The following is a 20,509-nucleotide window of genomic DNA, read 5'->3' on the forward strand; positions in this document are numbered from 1 at the left end:
ATCTTCACAGATACTTTGAAAATCCGGTCCTTTGAGTCTCTTCATTCCCTTTCATCACTAGCATGAGAACTTGACATTTATTGGCAAATGCATCCTGGAAATGTGATGTTATATCTAATATTTAATGGCTGACTAGCTGGTATGTTTGGAGTTGGGTATAATTTTCAACCTTTTGGTGGTGGTGCTCCATAACTTCTTGTTGTAACTGAAAATGTTTTAGAATCCCCCCCACCAAACTACCTTCCATCACTTACCTGCTTTCTATTGATAATTGTAATTAACTGACTAATAGTAGCCCAAAATCACTGCATGGTGTTTATTTTTTTTCTATGTTGCTCAGGAACATTGTTTGGTTGCTAGTTCTCTAAGGTATCATGTTTGTTTTTTAGTTTGTAGGCACTTATATTAGCCTATTCTAAAACTATACCGCATTGATAAGCATTTCACACTAAATTAAAAGAACATCTTAATGTTGTAACTCAAACTAGTAAAAGGATGGAATTTCACAGTTAAGGATCATGACTGGTGATACTTAGCACAACTTTGCAATAAGGTGCTACTTACTGCAGGCTTGATCATTAACTCTGTTTTTGCATCCATTTATTAGTTTGTTACAGCCTTAAAAGGTCTTTTAATATAGTGTGTTTATGTACAATTTTTTTTAATTTATAGGAAACCTTCCCCTTAAACCGCTATACTTCTTACAGTGGGATGGTAGTGGCTCCTTTGGAGCCGCTGATATTTCCCTGTAGTATTTAGAACCCTTGTGGTGTGGTATGCTATCGGTACATCACGGAGAGATGACAACTTTAATGCGGACAACGATGGACAGGAGCAACGGTTGGGCCTGGGGGCACCTAATTTTGAATGTTGGGGCTCTCAGGGCAAGAAAAGAAAAGAAAGGGACTGAGCCAAGAAGGACCAAGGGAAAGTAAGAGGAGTCACAAAGTATGTACAAGTGTTCTGTTCTCTTTTCTTTTAAAGAAGCCAGTTTTAGAAATCTGTGGAGTTTTCAACTTTTTTTACCATGTAAAGTAAGCCGTTGGCAATAGAGGGTATGTGCAGTAGGCACCAGTAGGGGACAGCAAGCTCTTTTGAAGGATTATTAAGCCAGTTACACAATGCTGGTTGAGAATTTCACTCCACGTTTACACATTGACTTCGCAATTGATCTTATGAGGGATTTTGACAGACACTTAAGTGCCACTTCTCGAAGTCAGTGGAGTTGAACTTTGACTCATTTACCCTGTCCCCAAATGCTGTTCCCCATCTCCTTTATGCTACTGGAAAGCATTTGAAACATGTGAAACACCCAAAAAGCATTGGTTTGCTGCCTTCAAATCAAACGTTTTTATGGGTCCAGTTTAAAACAGTGACCTATGGTTGATATCTTGTACATCATGCATTACCCCAAAGGAGCATTGAGCACGGAATTATTAACTCTTACAAATGAGGGATTATAGCAGAAAATCTGCTATCTATAAATGTACGGTTATATGCCATGTACTTATAAAATGCAGAGCTTTCACAGGTGTCTAAAAATGGTGAAAGCATATAAGATTCTTGAATTATTTCTACTGCCTGTAGAAATTACTGTTCATATGTTTTAATGATGGGGCAGCAGAAACATCAGTCCCAAGCATTTTTCATATTGTTTCTGTTTTAGGAGTAGTCCATTCTCTTTTTGAAATGTTGCATTCCTTTGATTTCCCCCCCCCCATCCCCCCTTGTAAAATGCTGAATGACTTTTCACATTGAATTTCATAAGTAATTTCATTTTAACTGACTCAGCTGCATGCAAATGGTAGACTACATTATATGCCTTTGTCTTACTATGCTTCCTCTATCACACACATGCAGAAGATGATTCCTCGGATGAATGGCCTAGCGAAAGAAGAAAACGGCACAAGTCAGACAGCATTTCGCTGACTTTTGATGAAAGCCTGTCATGGTGTGTAGTAAGTGGGCTATGCAGAGAAAGAAGCAACAGCAGCGATTCAACGGACTCTCCTTCAATTCCTGTAAGTAGGGATTTGTTGCAGTGATATTAAGTTTTCAAATTTCATAATTTGGCATGCATTTATGATTTGAAATATGCACATTAACCAGTAGTATTTGAGGACTTCAGTAATTCTAGTGTTGTATCTTCTTTACATGTATTCAGAAAGAGAAAGTAAAAATGCATTTATTTTCTTCTTGGTACAGGATCAAGAAACTGCTGGATCTGACTATCCATGTGTTATGAGATTGATAGAAGCAAAATCACAAATAGTTAGTTTTGTCTCAGCTGCCATTTTAAGTTCCTTTCAGTTCCCTGTTATTCAGTTGGTGCATATTACCCCATCAGTGACCTGGACTCTGCTGGTGCTCTATTTTCACTGAATGCCAAATTGATTACTGGGTATCATGCTGAATATTAAATACTTGGAGTTGCTGCCTCCCTAATCAGATGTTACGTCGGCTCTGGTGTTTAAAGTTCATGGCTATTTTGAAACAGTTATAGCAAACAGACTGATTTTTTTTTTTCTATTGTATACTTGCCTTCCTTTTAACAGCCATCTCCTTGTTTAATTTAAGGCAAAGACCCATGGTCTTGTATACGTACTTCAAGGTGGACAACAGTTTAAGATTAAACTAAGCTTAACCTCTTTTATCCCTAGTTTCCCATCTTTAAAATGTGAGTTAATGTTTACATAACTTTACATGTTTATAGCAGAGAAGTATTACCCAATCCAAGAAAACTTCTCTTTTAAGGCAACCCTCCTTTCCCCCTCAGTAATTAGATTCTAATACATGGAAAATTAGAAATGTGTTAGAATTTTGCATGTATAGAATCTAATTATTGTGGGGGTTTCTTTTAAATTAATCTGCCCCACCACTGCAACAGGAAAAGCAGTGATGGGGGGCAGGCAGCCAGAACTCTGCCATTTGTCTCCTCCTGATACCTGCTTCTTCCCCACTCCTCCCCTAGTTACCCAGTGTGTCTGTGACAGTTCTGGTCTGGGGCAGGACCAGAGCCAGAGCAGCTCCCCTGCACCCCCTTCATGCTGCAGTCTTGCCCCCTCCCCCTGCTGTACAAGCCACCTTGAGCTACCCTGGGTAGGGGCAGGTAGCAACTCCTGCCCTGGTCCCAGGCTGGTGCTCAAATTCAAGACTAGGCTTTTTCTCCCCCCGTGGTTTTACAGTCTAGCACGGGGGAGGGGGGGCTCAACTCACCAAATTTCTGGACCAAGCCCTGGGCCTTGCACCTGATTCTAGTATACAGGGCTGACACCAGGCTTCAAGATCCAGTCCCAGCAAGCAGGGAACTGGCAGGGGGCAGCACTGGGCCTGAAGGCCCAATCTTAGTGCTCTGGGACAGCAGGCAGTGGTACCAGGCCTCCAAGGACCAGTCCCAGTGGGAGGGAGGCAGCGCTAGGGCCCCAGGGATCAAATATGGTATGCAGGGGCACACTGGGGTGATGCTGAGCCCCCAGAGGCCTATCCCAGTGCACAGGCGTGATGCCCCACCCCCCATCAGGGCCAGTTCCAGCATAGGGGGCTTGATCTGGCCCACAGACTGACCCTGCCTCATTCATCTGGCCTATGGGGCCAAAAGGTTGAGCACCAAAGGTCTAGTTAGTAGGTGGATGTGAAATATTTTTGTTTAATTTACTTAAAAAACATATATTTTTCTTTAATATTTTATATTTTGAAATATATGCTTACATTTCACTTTTCTCATTCTGACTTCCTGGTTCTGAAGAATGGTTTGAATATTAAAATTAAACATTTTTTAAGGATAATATTTATGAATCCATAGAATCATAGAAAATGAGGGTTGGAAGGGACCTCAGGAGGTCATCTAGTCCAACTCCCTGCTCAAAGTAGGACCATCCCCAACTAGGTCATTACAGCTAGGGCTTTGTTGAGCCAGGCCTTTAAAACCTCCAAGGATGGAGATTCTACTACCTGTGTAGGTAACCTGTTCCAGTGCTTCACCACCCTCCTAGTGAGAGTTTTTCCTAATATCCAACCCAAACCTTCCTTGCTACAACTTTGGGTAGTTAAAGGTTGCTATCAGATCCTCCCCCTCCTCGGTCTTCTCTTCTGCAGACTAAATAAGCCCAGTTCCCTCAGCCTCTCCTCAGAAGTTGTGTGCCCCAGCCCCTTAACTAGAGGTGCACCGGTATCAGTCCAATATCAGATCAATACCAATATAAAGATTTTCTAGAGCTGATATCAGCCCAATGGGGCTGATAATTTGGCTGATTAAATGCTGCATGGAGCAGAGCCAGCAGCATGGAGAGCTGCCTCCTGCTGGTAAGTCAGAAGGGGAGGGAAGAGGTGTGGGGGGGGGCAGATCAGTGCCCCCCACAGTGAGGAGGGGGCAGGAGCTGCCCAGCTGGGGGTGGGGCCACAGGACGGGGGTGCGGCTCATGGGGTGGGGGCAGCTCCTGCTGCTGCTTGCACCCAGAGAGGTGAGGGTTTTGTGTCCCCAGATCTGGATGGTACGGGGCCAGCTACAGCTGCAGGGTGGAGCTGGCACTGTGCAGGGCTTTTCTCTGCAAAGGCTGGGCTCAGAGCGGGCTCTGGCAGTGCTGGGAGGAAGCTGCAGCCACCCCAGATTTCACCACAGCTCTGCTCCCAGCCCTATGCCACCGCCCAATGCAGCCTTGGCTGAATGCCCCACCTCCACCCAAGCACTGGGAAAAGCTGGGGCTGCAGTGGTGCGGGGCTGGGAGTGAAGCTATGGAGAAATTTGGGGTGGCTGCAGCCTCCCCCCAGTGCTGCCGGAGCCCGCTCTGAGCCCAGTCCCCACTGAGAAAAGCCCTGCGCAGCACCAGCTCCAGTTCCACCCCACAGCTGCAGCTGGCCCCGCACTGCACAGATCTGGGGGCACACGCTTTTCCCCCTAACTCTCCCAGGGTGCAAGCAGCGGTGGGAGCTGCCCCCACCCCATGAGTCACGCCTCCATCCTACAGCTCCCCTGTCCCTGCTGGGCAGCACCTGCCCTTGCCCCCTCCCTCATCGCAGGGAGTGTTGATTGATTTACCGCCCCCCCACGCTCCTCCCCTCCCCTTCCACTATAATGGACTTACCAGCTGATGGCAGCTGTGTCGGATATTGGTATCAGCTGGTATGCCTCCTTAAATATTGGCTCTTGGTATTGGCACCCCAAAATCTCTGTTGGTGCAGCCCTAGTCCTAACCATTTTCATTGCCCTCCACTGCACTCTGCAACTTGGCCATGTCCTTTCTATAGTGGGGGGCCCAAAACTGGATACATTACTCCAGATGTGGCCTCTCCAGTGCAGAATAGAGGGGAATAATTACTTCCCTCAATCTGCTAGTAACGCTCTTACTAATGCAGTTTAGCCATCTTGGCAACAAGGGCACACTGCTGAATCAGATCCATCTTTTTGTCCACTATAACGTGCAGGTCCTTTTCTGCAGAGCTGCTTAGCCAGTTGGTCCCAAGCCTGTAGCAGTGCATGGGCTTGTTCCATCCTAAGTGCAGAACTTTGCACCTGTCCCTGTTGAACCCCATGAGATTTCTTTTGGCCTTTCCTCTAAGTTGTCTAGGTCACTCTGGATCCTAGCCCTATCCTTCAGCATATCTATTATACCCCCCAGCTTGGTGTCATCTGCTAACTTGCTGAGGGTGCAGTCAATGTGGGTCACTCCACTTGATACTGGCTGCCAGCTAGACATTGAGCCACTGATTACTACACATTGAGCCCGACCGTCCAGCCAGTTTTCTATCCATGTTATAGTCCAGGGGTCAGCAACCCCCGGCACGTGTGCCAAGCATGGCACGCAAGGCTATTTTGCTTGGCATGCCGTGGCCAGCCACAGCTCTGGGTAGCTGCTGCCAGCAACCAAAGCTGGGCAGCTCCCAACAGGGCTTGCAGCGTCCCAGCTGCCTGCTGGGAGCAGCCCAGGTGCCACAGCTCTGGCATCAGCTTCATGCTGACGGCGACTGCACAGGCACCTTAGGGCAGGCTGCGCTGCCCTGCTGTCCACCCCGAGGTGCCCGTGCAGTCGCTGCCAGCACAGAGCTGATGCCAGATCAGCATGGCTGGGGGCAAGGGTCAGTAGGGCTGAGGGACAGGGCCTTTGGGTGGGGGGCAAGGGGCAGTAGGGGTGGGGGGCCAGGGGGTTTGGGTGGGAGGCAAGGGGCACAAGCAGGGCATCGTGCCATGTACCCCTTGCCCTTACTTCGTTTTTCTGCCATGCCGGCACTCCGGCACCTTCTGAGGTAGGCATTGTGGTGTTTTTCGGCACTCTGGCCAAAAAACGTTGCCTACCCCTGTTACAGTCCATTCATCCAGCCTGTCCTTCCTCAGCTTGCTTGCAAGAATGCTGTGGGGGATTGTATTCAAATCCTTGCTAAGGTCAAGGTATATCATATCCACTGCTTTCCCCGCATCCACAGAGCCAGTTATTTCATCATAGAATTGTGTGGTTGCATCCAAGATCCTTGAAAGCATTTGACTGCGATAATTCAAATTGCTTTCAATGCGGCAGCTGAAGTTTCACTTCACTATTATTTCTCTATGTACACATCAAGCAGTCATATTTATCAGAATAAATTAATGAAGTTAAATTTATTTTCTCTCTTTCTCTGTTCAGGATCTTGATGCTCGTTCAGTAAGTGAAAACTCTGATTGGCTTGATCATAGTTCTGTCTCAGACCAATTCAGTGTTGAGTTTGAAGTAGAGTCTATTTATTCAGAAGATTATAGCCACAATGAAGAAGGTCAGGAACTCACAGATGAAGATGATGAGGCATGTATAGTTGTTTTTATTTGGAAAAAAAAAAAGAAATGTAATTTTGTTTTAAAACTCATCCCAGATCATTTGCATAATTGTCTTTGCATCGTTGTCTTTCAGGACTGTGAATTTTTTGTGTATGAGATTAGGTTCTGATTCTGTGTGAAGCTGCAATGTGAGCAGGAGCCCACTGATATCCTGCCCAAAAGTTTGAGAGGAGAAATAGGTTGATAGAAAGGAGTTTTTTGATTATGCTTTACTTTAAAATAGTTTTTAACTCCATGAAGGTAACCTTAAAATTAGGAATACAGACCTTTATAGACATCTAGATTTTGTATTTTTAACATTTTAAATATACACTAGATTACAGCAGTCTCTTTCATTCCTGCTGTAGTGATGAGTGAAATGTTTTCTTATTGCTAAAAATGTCATTCACAGTGGACATTGAGCATTTGAGGATGTGTGTGCATTGCACACCTCTCAGTTAGTTTACATTTGAGAGCAAAAGCTTCCAAAACTTGGACTAACTAGTCTCTAACCATGAAAAAGCAGTGCTTATCCTAAATTCAGTTCACAGAGGAAATATGTGCAGCATCTGCTCATGTATACATCAAGTTTAATTTTCCTGTCTTAAAAATATGTTTTTGTTTTAAATATTCTTAGGTATGCTGAACTACCTGCTTTAAGTTTAGTGGGAAATAAAATACTGAGCAAAATGAAGCTAAAATATACATTCTTTCATCAGGTATATCAAGTAACTATATATCAGACTGAAGAGAGTGATGCCGATTCATTTGATGAAGATCCTGAAATTTCACTAGCTGTAAGTAAAGTCTTAATTCACAAATCTTGGGAGTTAAAAGACCAGGTCCAAAAATGGTTATGAATTTTTGTTTTTGAAGCCTTTGGTGGGTGTGATGATGGATGCCTCGAGTCTGGTACTACCCGTCATCTAGGTAGCCCCTCCCCTCGTCCCGCCTGCCACGACTTTGCTGTTATGATTGATCTGTGAGAGGGTTTCAGTGGAGCTCTTTAGTTGAGGGGTTCCCCGGTGCGGGTATACTCACGGTTGATGCCTCTGTTGTTCCACGGGGCTCTGCCACCCCTACACCCCGTCCACTCACCAACCAATCACGTGCTGGTGGTATGGCAGCCTACGGTGCACTGCAGGCCTGCGTTGGTTTTCCTCCGACTATGTGTACCCAGGCCTAGCGATATCACTGGGCCAGCCTGTCTTCTACTCTCGCTGGCTCCTCCGCTAGCTCTGGCAGTCCTTCTTCTTCCCCTTTTCCTCTAGAAATAATATTCTGCCTGGGTGGGGAGACTTCCCATACTGATGTCAGGTACCCAGCAATCCCTAGGGAGGGCTCCACCTATCTCTGCCCCTATTTTCCTTAGGGTACCTGCTCCGTGCAGGGAGCCTCGGTGCTCCCCCTGATTCCCTCCTCCCGAGAGGGATCCTGGAGCTTCTCTGCTCCCTACTTGGGGTAGGACAAGGAGCTTCCTGCCCCCTGCCTCCGATAGAGGCTTCGAGCCTTCTCCTGCCTCTGTCAGGGGCTCCCAACCTTGCCTCCGCTGCAGCGTGGATCCGTTGCAGCCTTGCTGCTGCCTTTCCAACGGGGGAGCTGCAGCACATTGGTCGTGCTGCCCACCTTCTCTCTCTCGCTCCCCCTGCCCGCGGGTGCTGCTGGGGCTTTTGAACTCTCCTGTGGTGGCTGTGGCAGCCGCCGCGATTGGCTCAGCTGTTTCCCTCACCGGGAACAGCTGCTTAAATAACCGGCGTAATGCCGGCTCATGCGGCTGTAATTGCGGCTGCTGCTGTGGTCTTGGCTCCGCCACCGCCGTCTCTCCCGGAGGTAAGTACCCCCGCCTGGGGCTCTGTCTCGGGGTTGTATCCGCCCCACAACCCTTCCTGCCCTTAGCCTGTGCCCATGATGGCGGCACGCCGCCGTCACAGTGGGGAACCTTTTTTGAAAGCTTTTTGAAAACCCAGATATATTATGTCAACTGGAAGCCCTTTGTCCATCTGCTTACTTACACGCTCAAAGAACTCCCAGCAGATTGTGTGGGGCAGGATTTCCTTTTACGAAAGCCATGTTGACTTTTCCCTGGCAGCTTGTATTTGTCCATGTGACTGCTGATTTTTATTTTTCATAGATTCTGTCAAATAGTCAGTAATGCAAGTGAGACTCACTGGTTGGTAGTTCCCAAACTCACCTCTGGAGCTCTCTTTGAAGATGGGTGTTAAATTGGCAACCTGCCAGTCCTCTGGCACAGAGGCTGTTTGCAACCATAGGTTAAATAAAGGTTGTCTAACTATTCCAACAGGTCTGCAGTTCACCTTTTGAGTTCTTATTTAATCTATTGATTTGTTCTAAAATTTATTCTGTTGTCAATTTAATACGCTTCAGCTCTTCAGACCAATCTACTAGGAAGGTTTGAGAATCCTCCCCTTCTTCCCTCCAATATTTTCAGTAAAAACTCATGCAAATAATTTATTTAGCTTCTGTAGTATAGCCTTATCATCCCTGGGGGGCACTTTTTACATGCTAGAAGCTCCTCAGATTATTTTTGGCCTGTCTAATTTTACTTTTACATTTGACCTTTCAAAGTTTGTGAGCTTTCCCGTTTTCCTCATTTGGGCATACCTGCCTCTTTTTTTGAAGGATGCCTTTTTGCCTTATATGGCCTCCTAACTCTGCTGTTAAACCATTCAGGGGTTTAATTGGACTGCGTGGTACCTCTTTTGATGTATAGCGTACACTTTTTTCCTGAGCCTCTAATACAGATTTTTTTTTTTTTTTAAACAGCTTCCAGGTTGTCGACAGGTGTCTTACATTTTTAACTGCTCCATTTAACTTCTTTCCATCTTTCTCATTTTTGTGTAAGTTCCCTTCCTACAGTTTCAGGGTTCTTTTTAAATGTGAGACTTAAAATATTTTAAGTTATTTTAGAATGAAAAAACAAATGTACTTTCTATTTATAATTCCTCTCCACAGCTCAAATCTGAGTAAGAGATAACATCCAAAATAGTTTGAAGCCCTCTCATTGTGGTGTAGCCACTTGCAGCTCTATAAGGCTGAGGGTGAGATTTGAGTGCAAGGGAGAGTTTCAGCCTTCATTATGTATGCAAAGTGCAGGGCAAACCCCTCTCTACAATGCAGTACTTTCTCTTGGACTATAGAGAGAAGTATTTTATCAATATGTATATCAGTTGAAGTGGGTCCTTTAGGAAATTCTAGCATTTGGTGTCAGATTGTTTTGTGTTGGGTCCTGAATAATAGCCATCCCATAGGACTTAGTTATTCATCCTCTGTGTTGGGTCACTTCTTTGAAAAATTTCTTATGAAATTAAAGGTCACTTTCAGGTTTTCATGAAAAGAGCCTCTCCTTCAGACTAAAGAATAAGGTTTTACAACAGAGTGCTACAGAAAACTACACTCTTAAAATGGCTGCTGTCACTGGTTTGCAGTGGAACTGAAGTCACAGACTGCTCTCTGCTGGTCATTTCGGAGAAGAGCATCTATATTCCATGGTCTTGAGCAGTGGTGTTAACCTAGCCCGATGGGGCCTGTCCATGATGAGAGTCCATAGGTCTGATCCAGTCCAGCATGGTGTCAGTCCATGGGTGCAGTCTGATGCGCCAGCCCAGCACTGGAGGCTGTAGCAATTAATACTGCCACTGTTCCCCTGCTGCCAAATTTCTGGAAATGTGGGGAGCCCCGTGGGCAGATTCAGCCCATGGGCCAGAGGTTGAGCACCACTCGTCTTGAGTAACCAGTGTTCTCCATCTCGTGACAATATAGAGATGTTAACTTGTTCTCTCTGTACTTGGGAACAGTGGGAGACATCAGTTGCTGATTTAGGACCTTGTGTCCATTGGGAGTAATAGAGAGAGCAGCTGTTTTGTAGGCATTCACAAATTTCTCTAAGGAGGGTATTTGTCTTTTGGTTTTTTTTGTATTAATTTATTTTTGTAGCTAAACTGTCAATTAAGAAAAATAATGGTAGAAAATGAATGTTAATCCCAAATATTTATTAATACTGTTAGGGAGAAATAAAAGCTTGCTAGATTACTCTGAGCCACAAACACTAAAATGCATTCATTAGAAAATGGAGTTAAATTAATTCATAAAAATAGTGGTGATTATTGCTAAGTGCAAGCACCTGCCTGATGCAGCACGTGCTGTCAGTTGTGCAGATGTTCAGAATAGGATCTCGCATGCTTCTGGTCTCAGTCCCACTCTGAGAGGTATGCCTGCCTTCTCTGAGTTTGAGAACTCCTATACCCTGCTGGGTTGGGCTCAGCTTCTCCTGAAGTCTAAATTGTGGCACACCTCCCAAAAAGTATGACCCTTACTAGTTTCAACAGTAAGGCCATGTCTTTGCTACAGAGTTACTGCATAGTGACATCCAGAGCATTAAAATATGCCATTTTTGGCTGACAGCTGTCCTGGAAAAAACCACAGTGTAATATCTTGAGATTGCATACATGTTTTGCCTTTTACTAAAGTTTTCCGTGGAGAGAAACAGTTATACTGCAAAACTGCTTGTACTGGTATAGCTTGTTTTGCTTGGTGCGTGTGTTTGCAGAATAAGCTGTATCCGTAAAAGTCTACCTTTGCCAGCGTAAGCCAAATCTGCACTTGCAAAACTCTGCTGGCATTGTCTAACAACTTTACCAGAATAAGTAAAAATACTCTTAATGTACTCAGAACAAAGTTGACATTTTTAATGCTACAGCCTGATGAGTGAATTGGCATGTACTAAGAGGAGTGAGTCAGTTCATGCCCTTAGTTGTTGTTTTGGGTGTTGCGAATACAGATGGTCATCACTGCATCAGTTACATTAGCTTTGAAAGTGTAAACCCATCTCAGTAATTCTACCAGCCAGAGATTTTATTTTATTTTTTTTTAAGTAACTAGATGCTGTGAATTTGAAGAATAGGAAAAGGGTTCCAGTCTTACCTACTGCAGCCTACCAGCTGAAATGGAGCCACAATCTGTTGTTAAGCTAGTTAAAATAGAATCATTACAAGACAGAGCTGAGGTTGGTTGGATACCTTGTGTATTTTCTTACCTTAATGTGTATTCATTTTTTTTTCAAATTTAACCAACACTCATATATGCTTGGTCTTAGCATAATTATATCATAATTTTAACTTCCTCAGAAACGCTTGCAGCTTTTAATTCCATTTGTGAATAGTTTCCCCCACAACACACTCATCCTCCAGTCCCCTTTGGGAATATAGACAGATGAGAGTTTTTGAACAGTGCGCAAATTTGCATTTGAGTGGTAAAAGATGAGGTTTTTGGAGCTTTTTAAGTATATAGGATAGATTTGAGTCTTGTGTCTATGATAGTTATTTTTGGCGCACTGCCTGCATAATGGTATTTTTCAGTGTTGTCATTCCCATTTACTTTAAAAGGGGAGACTTTTTGTCTCTTTCCTCCTACATGGCAAATTGGAAGTAAAGATGATTTCTTGCCTATTTCTGCAGCCTTTAAAAATAGAATCTCGGTATAATTTATTTAAACTTTGATCTAGCCAAAGCTCTTGCCAAACATTTGAAAGCAGTTAGTGACCTTTGTGTTTACAACAGTTTATGAATAAATATTTTCTTAGTAGCAGTTTCTCTAATCTATAAATGTTCTAATGGTAGGAATGCCAGAAGACTTAACTATTTTTTCCTTTCAATTTGCTGAAGGATTATTGGAAGTGCCCTAAGTGTAGTGAAATGAACCCTCCTCTCCCACGGCATTGCCACAGATGCTGGGCTCTTCGTGAGGACTGGCTTCCTGATGAAAAGAACTACATATCAGAAAAGAGCGAATTAAAAAGTTCCACTCAGCTTGAACCTGAAGAAGGTTTTGATGTTCCAGACTGTAAGAAGGTGAAGATGGATGAAGGTAAAGAGCCAGATGTTGAAGAAAGTGATGACACTGCAGTACAAGCCTCTGAATCTCAGGAAAGTGAGTACTCTCAGCCATCTACATCTAGCAATATCTTTTGTAGCAGTCAAGAAGACAAAGAGTCACAAGAGAAAGAGGAGAATACAGAATCCAGTCTACCTATTACCAGCATAGAGCCCTGTGTTATATGTCAAAGTAGACCAAAAAATGGCTGCATAGTACATGGCAAGACAGGGCATCTCATGTCATGTTTTACATGTGCACGGAAACTAAAAAAGCGGAATAAGCCCTGTCCTGTCTGTAGGCAGCCAATTGAGATGATTGTGTTAACTTATTTTGGTTAGGAGGATGTTGAACAGAACAAGTGCAGTAAAGCAAAAACGTTGCAAGATTTCATGGACCAAAACCATTACTTTAATAAAGCCACAAGCTATTTTTGTATGTTTGAAGACTTATTTTGGAGGTTTGCTTCTGAAACGAATAATATTTGCACTGGATTTATAGCTGAACACACTCTACATTTAATCATTTTGGAGGTTCTCTTAAATGGAAATAAGTTTTGTTTCAAGATTTGAGCAAGATTTTCTACCAAGAGTCACATCCCATATGCAAATAGTAATGACACTTGTGTAAGTGGGTAACATACATGTTGTAAAAACAGGAATTCAAGGCTCATCAGAAGAGACTTCTTGTAGAAGTTTTATTCTTGGAAGTCCTACCTCTATTTAATCGCTATATATAACATTTGTAATGAGATAGGGAAGTAAAAGCAATATATTCTAGTCTATTTCTTAGTGAAGACACAATAGAAGATTAGAACTCCAGAGAAATGACTTTTTGGAAAAATAACAGTTTGACTAATTCATCCTTACAATGTAAATTGATATGGATAGGTAAATTAAGGGGAAGTACGTCTGCTGACTTAAAGTAACTTCAAAAAATGTGAAAATTAGTAAAGCATTTCGAATAGTCATCTGTTTCCGTTAAAAAAAGGAATGGAAAGGAGTGATTGGGATGCGGGGGCCGTTATCTTTACAAAAACAAAACTACATTTTAGTCACTATATAACTTGTGGTTTTGACACCATCTGTGGTTGAAAATAGTACATTTCTTGAGCCTAACTTCAAAGTTAGTTTTTCTAATGAGCATAACTAAAATGCATTCATTAGAGTTCTAATGAGCCTAACTTCAGCCAAGACAAAATAGGAGTTAAGGTTTTAAAGGCATAAGCATTTTTAAAGTCAGTAATTTTCCTGTTGTTTATGCCTATGCTGTAAGGTGGTTGTATTTTTCTTGGCTTATTTCTGATAATTGAAGAATTTTGAGGTACTAGACTAGCCAGTTACTTGGTGAAGTAAGACTTTAAAAACCAATTTGTTATGACATTATAGGGAAAATTGTAATGTGTTTAAAACGATGAGTTACAATTTTTTAACTCTTACAATCTTATTAGTTACATTTAAAAAAAATCAGTATACTTTACGAAAAAGGGAAAAATAAAACTAACTACACCTTATGACATGTCTAGGAAGCATTGCATAATTTCTGTAGGATATTTACAAATTGAACTGATGGCATATTTTTGTGCTGAATTCCTAGAGGTAGCAAAAGTGCATTTATATACTAAATAATTTTTATGCAATTAAGTTATTCGGTTTGCTTTGAATAGCTACTTCTGTATAATATCCTTATTGGGAGTTTCTCCTTTCTTTTGCCTGGTGTGGTGCTCCTGAAGAAAGTAAGATTAGAGGAGCAGATTTTTGGGGCCTGTCTAACTTTGAGAGGCAGTGTTCCCATACAGTCCACCGAATAAAGAATGGTGAAAATATAAATGTTTTTGACTTCAGATACTGAGATCCTGTGTGATCACAAAGATTGTACTGCTTATTTATACTACAGCTCTCTTAGCTTGGAAGCTCCAAAACTGGTCTAAAAATGCTTGTTCATTATAAATTATTCTTGTATGGGAAGGGGGTGTCACTGTGTAGATTCTATTTAGGTTTAAAAAAAATAGCACCTCTGACTACAGTAGTCATACAGAATCGGTGTAGACCAAGTCCAAGATGTATAGACGACCAGGAAGTGGGCAAGTAGATGACGTAGAAACGAAGAGCTAGAAACTACACAGTAGAATCTTACTGAAGTTGTTGATTTTAATTTGCACATAAAGAATTTTTTCTTGCCTCAGTTTTTAACAGAGACTGAATTGCCTAGAATGGCTGTAAGGTTTTTTGTTGTTTATTTTTGCAAAATACAGCTCAGAATGTTTGTCTAGAATGTTTTTGAAGTAGGGACATACTGTGATTCAGTTTTTCCTTGCTACTGTTTATCAGAAAACATATTGGATATTTTTTCAGTTTTGCTCATTTGTAAATCCTTACTTTTCAGCATTGCAATGCAATTTTTGTCATTGGTTGGAGGCTCTTCATATTGGTTAGTAGTAACCTTTTCCTCCTGAGTTTTGGCAAGAAATGTTTCCCTTCTTAACAACTTTTATTCTTCTGGTCAGAGTGTTTTTAAAAGTGACGTTTCTCATTACAGTAAAAGATGTTTACCGGCGCACCCCCCCCCCGCCAATTCCCCACTCTTGCCAGATATCTAACGGGGGGAGGCCAGCGGCTGGATGCCGAGCAGGAGCAGCACACGGTGGTGGGTGGCAGCAGTGGCGTGCAACGTCCCCTCTCCCCCCCTTGCATCTGGTCAGCCGGCCAGTAATTCCAGTTAGTAGTGTGCCAGTTATTAAAATGCTGGTTCACACAGCTTTTACTATTTTTGATATGTATAGTTCCTTTTGGCTCTCCGACTTATTAGTCACCCAAGGAATGAATCATAAATACTCCTACAAGAAAACAGCTTGTTCCCCTTTCTTAGAAATATTTGTGGTGTCTGATACACGCCTCCTTTTTCTCATCTGCATATGTTGAAAAGAGCTCACCAAACTTTAGTGGCATGGAGGAAATGTATTCAGGCCACAACAGTAGTTCCAGACTCATCCTTTTGTAATGGATGAGCATCTTTTGATCTTCATCAAGTGATGTTTTCTGAGGGTTAAAGTATATGTTCAGCCTTCAAGAGCTCTTTAAAAGCACAGCTTCTATTTTTTCTATGCTGTTAATAAATAAAGGTGATGAAACTTTCAGCAGCTCCTCTAGAGAAAACCAAGAGGTTGGGGGTTGTAGGTAGTACGGGAAGATAAATGCAGAGTTGTATGTAGTTTAAGGGACATGATTAAGCAGCCACATTGACCATATCAAAAACTGTAATTTTGTATACAACAATCATGACTTTTCAGCAGCTGAATTTTTTATGGGAATTGGGGTGCACATTTATAATTGATGAAATATGGTAGTTTCTTCTACTTAAGCCTCTGCCCTGGAAAGTGAAAGTAAAGCTGCACCAATGCTGCATGTAGGGCCCTAGCTACTGGTTGTAGACACAGTCTTTCTCTACAGCTCCCTTCCTTCCCCGCCCCACCCCGCCCAAGGGGGTTTTCAAGGAAATATTTCCCCACCCTTCATTCTGCCATTCAAAAACAAGGTGCATACTCTGTTCAGGGGTACATTGTACATGAGAAAATACAGTAGAACTTATTTTTGATTGTCTCCTTGATGCCATCCCAATCCTATGCTTCAGTGTAAGAGTTTTATAGTGGCTGCAGGGGAAGTCACAGGACAAGGCAAAAGGATAAATCCAGTATTCCAAATTTGAAACTTTTTGAAGCCAAAGGTCTCTCTTTCTCATTAATTTCAGTTGGAAACAGTTGCTGTGACATTGCACGTTTATTCTTTACTTCCCTTCTCCTTCACCCTATGGCATTTGAATTATAACAAAGTTGCAGCTTTATTCTAAAAAAAACCCAGCAGGTTTAGCCACTGCGTTGAGTCCCTAATCGACTAGGGACTTTTCTTCAGTAAGGTTTAAAATATAGTCCAGAAAAGTATGTGCTTTACCTAAAAGAAAAAAAACTGTCAGTTGGCACAACAACCCACATTATTTGTTACAGGTGTTCAATCCCATTCTTTTCTCTAGTCTTGTGAATTCTTTCTGAATTCAAAGATTAGAAAGAAAATAGACAGTCCCATTTGACCAAATTAAAAAAAGAGAGAGAGAGAAAAAAGTAATTACTTTGTTTTAAAGCACAGTTGGGGAAGCCTTCAAAAACATGTCTTAAAACAAGGAGGAAGTCCACAGTCCCAATCCACAAATGTATTTAGATGCCTGATTCCTCTTGAAGTCAACGGGAGTTAAATGCCTAAATACCTTGGTGGAGGTGGGCCCCAAGAGTTCACTGAGTTCTGTTCCAGTTTCTATAAAACTGGGTAAATTAAGTGAAATCAAGGCAGGTTGGTGGTAACCAATCTTCAGACCATCTCCATTTCTTAATGTTTAAATTATTGGTAGGTAGATTAATGAACTGGGTGTAATAGAACAGGAATAGAAAAACAGTGATAAAGAAACTTCACGGGCTCTGTACTTGCATAGCTCTAAAATTCAACACATTTAATGTTGTAATTCAGTTGTTCATTTATTATTGCCTCTAAGTGGTCAGGTATGTCTGTTTTATCAGTGCTTGCTAGCTTTAATTTATTATTCACATGGATATAATTTATTGTGTACATAAACCTAAAAGCAGGCTTTTTTTGAGATCAAATAGGTTTGCTTTCTGTTTTTGTTTGTTTGGGTTTTTTTATGGAGCTGAAAATTTATGAGAGTAAATGCTATGTATAATATGGAGTGGGCTTGCTTCTTCCATCATCTTTCCTAGGATCCTATGTACTTCATTAACAGAGTTTTCTGTTAATGAAACTGGTAAGTTAAAACTGCAAAATTAGTAAACAAAAAAAAAAAAAAAGAGGAGGAGCTGGAGTCCTCTGAAAATCCAACAGGTCCTGACCAGTGCTATTGTAGCAAGAATTCTTCAGCACCCACCCACTTTCCACAGAACCACGACATCGCTGGCTGCAACTGAGAGGTTGAAGACTGGTTGCTTATAATTTGAAAAGCACATTTCATTCAGTGGAAAACTAACGCAAGCTCAAAGGCTGTGGAAGGAAATCTTGTTCAATAATGAGTTCTGCTTGGCTACGAATAAATGACCAGCAGAGCAGGAAAAACCTGGAAGATCTCCCAGCAAAATCTTTAAAACCATAGAACAAGGATCTTGTTCATCCATAGATTTAACTTTGTATTTAACTGCTGCCTGCCTGCCTGAAATTTTACAAAAGGTACAATGCTTTGAAATGTTTCTCTTAAGAGTACCCAAAAAAAGATGGTCTTTGTGTCTTTTCTATTAACGTTTCAAATTGTTCCTGTAGTGTTGCTTAGGCTCAGGATATCACCAGCATTTGTTTCTGTGCTCAAGTAAGATACAACTTCATATTGGAAATGTGCTGGTTTTGAGTGTGTGAGGGTCTTGGGTAGGGAGAGGGTGTTCCTGTAAATGCATATGCCTTTGTGTTCACTCCATTGTTTTGGAAGAAAAACTCTGCAATTTTCCTTATGGAAATTTGTACCTCAGATTGCCTAAGCAGTTCCAACAAAAGTGGAGTCCTCTGTGCACATCTTATATAAAGGTAAAACCAAACTCCACATTTACACAGTTCTAAGATTAAATTTAAAATTTCAGTGCAGATGGGGTATTTGCAATAGGATTTTTAAAAAAATTTATGCAACAACCTCCTTACAGTCCAGTAAAAATGTTTTAAAAAATGAAGAAAAGCTTACAGTACTTAGAAGTAATAACATATGTTGTTATACTCTAATAACACAGGCACCTTGAAAGTTCCAAGTGAACAAATCTTTGTAATAAATCTTCTACTGTTAATAAAAATCTAGCATTATAGGAATGGAATCTGTCTCCTGATTTTATCAGTATATTACTTTAAGAAGGCTGACTTTTTAAAAGGGTATGGGGTTTTTTTGGCTAAAAATTAAAATGTTTGAGGTAATATGGATGAGCACTACTGTGATAAGAATAAGATAAGATAAATATACAGACTCAATCCCGCAGTGTCTTTTTGCATCCAGAATATCTTGTTGCTCTTGAATACAGAAGCGTTGCAGGATTGGGCCCTTTAATGCTTCACATAAGACTGTTTTGTAGCAATTTCAAATACCTATACAATGAGGCCACTACACACAGAGCTGAGGTAAGGATGATTTTAATGGCTTTTGATATTAAGTATTCTAGAAAGGATTTGCAATAACAAATACAGTGAAAGCCCTGTTATCCAGGTTTTTACTAACTGGCATTTCCAGCCGAACACGCGGGGGCGGGGGGGAGTTCGCCTGCAGCAGCCACCACACTGCACTGCTGCCGCTCTGCATGTGACTGCCGCCACCCACTGTTCCACACGTGGCCAGAAACCCTTGTACCTCAGATACCCAGCACACCATGTTCCCCACTCATGGCAGAAAACAGGGCTTTTACTGTACTCAACTTTGTCTTCAACTTTCCATTAAAATGAAATGGACTTAAAAAGTGCATGTGAGAGAGTTCACTTGAAGAGAAGTCATTTAATTTCTTGGGGGAAGGGGATGAAGGGGAGAATATTATTATTGATTGCCTATTTACATCTTGTTGTTTGAAATAAGCAACTTGCTTGACGAATTTTAGATTTTATTTTCTGTTTAAAAATACTGCAGACTGAATAAAGACCTTTTTAAATATATTCCTGCTACACTTGTCTCTTAATCTTTATACGTAATCAAAGCAATTTAATTCAAAAGATTTGCAAGTTCAGAGTCCATATTTTTCCTGTTAGAACTGAGATCTTAATGCTGAACAAATTCTTGTTGCCAACTAATATTTTCCTTTTTTACTGATTCTTTGGAATCTGTGAGAGATTTTTAAAAAGACACTTCTAAAGTGTCTTTTTAAATATAAGTAGTTGAATCTTCTCAATGCCTTCAGCAGATTTTGGATGCTGCTTCTTGAAGATGTATTGCCCAGGCTTGCTGAGACAGAATCTGAACCATGTGTGTGTGGGCACTGCCAGCAGGAATGTTCTGAGCTCTCCTATGCCACGGGTTTGTAGCGCCATACATGGTATTTGAGAAGCTCATCTTTAAACCCTAACAAAAGTTAAATAATGATCCTCTGCTCCATCCTTGAGAACAGATTAACAACAGAGGAAAACTTATGGTGAGAGGGAGCAAAGTCAGTTACTTTGGACATGGCTGGGTATTTTGTCCATCAATAAAATTGCATTCTTAAAATACTACTAGCTACATATACACAAGTATCTTTGGTAATTACCAGGGATCCTGGTAATTTTCCCTGTTTAAAAAATCCCAAATCCTCTAATTAAAAAACCCCAAATCCATGATTTTCTGTGATTTAAAATGAAACACCACTTATGGATTTTATGCGTACACCTTCCCCCAGATGCTTGATTAAGGCATTAGTAGGCTTCCAAATTGCTTTAAAATTGCAAGCATATCAATAAAACGTTTCCCACATTTTTCTCCTTTTAAAAGAGAAATCTGTAATTACCAGAGATCCAGGTTTTCCACTTGCTGCATTTTTCTCCTTTTAAAGGAGAAATCTCTAGTTACCAGGGATCTGGATTTTCCGTTCACTGGAAAAATGCAGATTTTTTTCCTTTAACAGAGAAATCTGTGTTTTTCCTGCAGCAAATGGAAAACCTGTATCCCTGGTAATTACAACCAATAACAAATTGTATCAAACATATTCAGTAAGTGAGCTAAATTTCAGTATGTGGATATGCAATCTGTGAAGTAACTATGCAAGTAAAAGCTCAGCTAAGTCCTATTTAAGAACATACAGATTTCATAGACATTAGGGCTGGAAGGGACCTCGGAAGATCATCGAGTCCAGCC

General features: G+C 41.6%; 1 protein-coding gene across 1 annotated transcript in view; it reads left to right on the plus strand.

Moving 5' to 3' along the window:
- Positions 1 to 19,338, plus strand: part of MDM2 (MDM2 proto-oncogene) — a 28,759-nt gene extending 9,421 nt beyond the window's left edge. The window contains exons 7-10 of the mRNA XM_006267065.3: positions 1,861 to 2,021; positions 6,615 to 6,770; positions 7,501 to 7,578; positions 12,463 to 19,338. Coding sequence (XP_006267127.1) covers positions 1,861 to 2,021; positions 6,615 to 6,770; positions 7,501 to 7,578; positions 12,463 to 13,011 — 944 coding nt within the window. The 3' untranslated portion in view covers positions 13,012 to 19,338. The remainder of the gene's footprint in view (positions 1 to 1,860; positions 2,022 to 6,614; positions 6,771 to 7,500; positions 7,579 to 12,462) is intronic.
- Positions 19,339 to 20,509: the final 1,171 nt, after the last annotated feature.

Source organism: Alligator mississippiensis, chromosome 4, assembly GCF_030867095.1.
Source record: "Alligator mississippiensis isolate rAllMis1 chromosome 4, rAllMis1, whole genome shotgun sequence".
Classification (NCBI taxonomy): domain Eukaryota; kingdom Metazoa; phylum Chordata; order Crocodylia; family Alligatoridae; genus Alligator; species Alligator mississippiensis.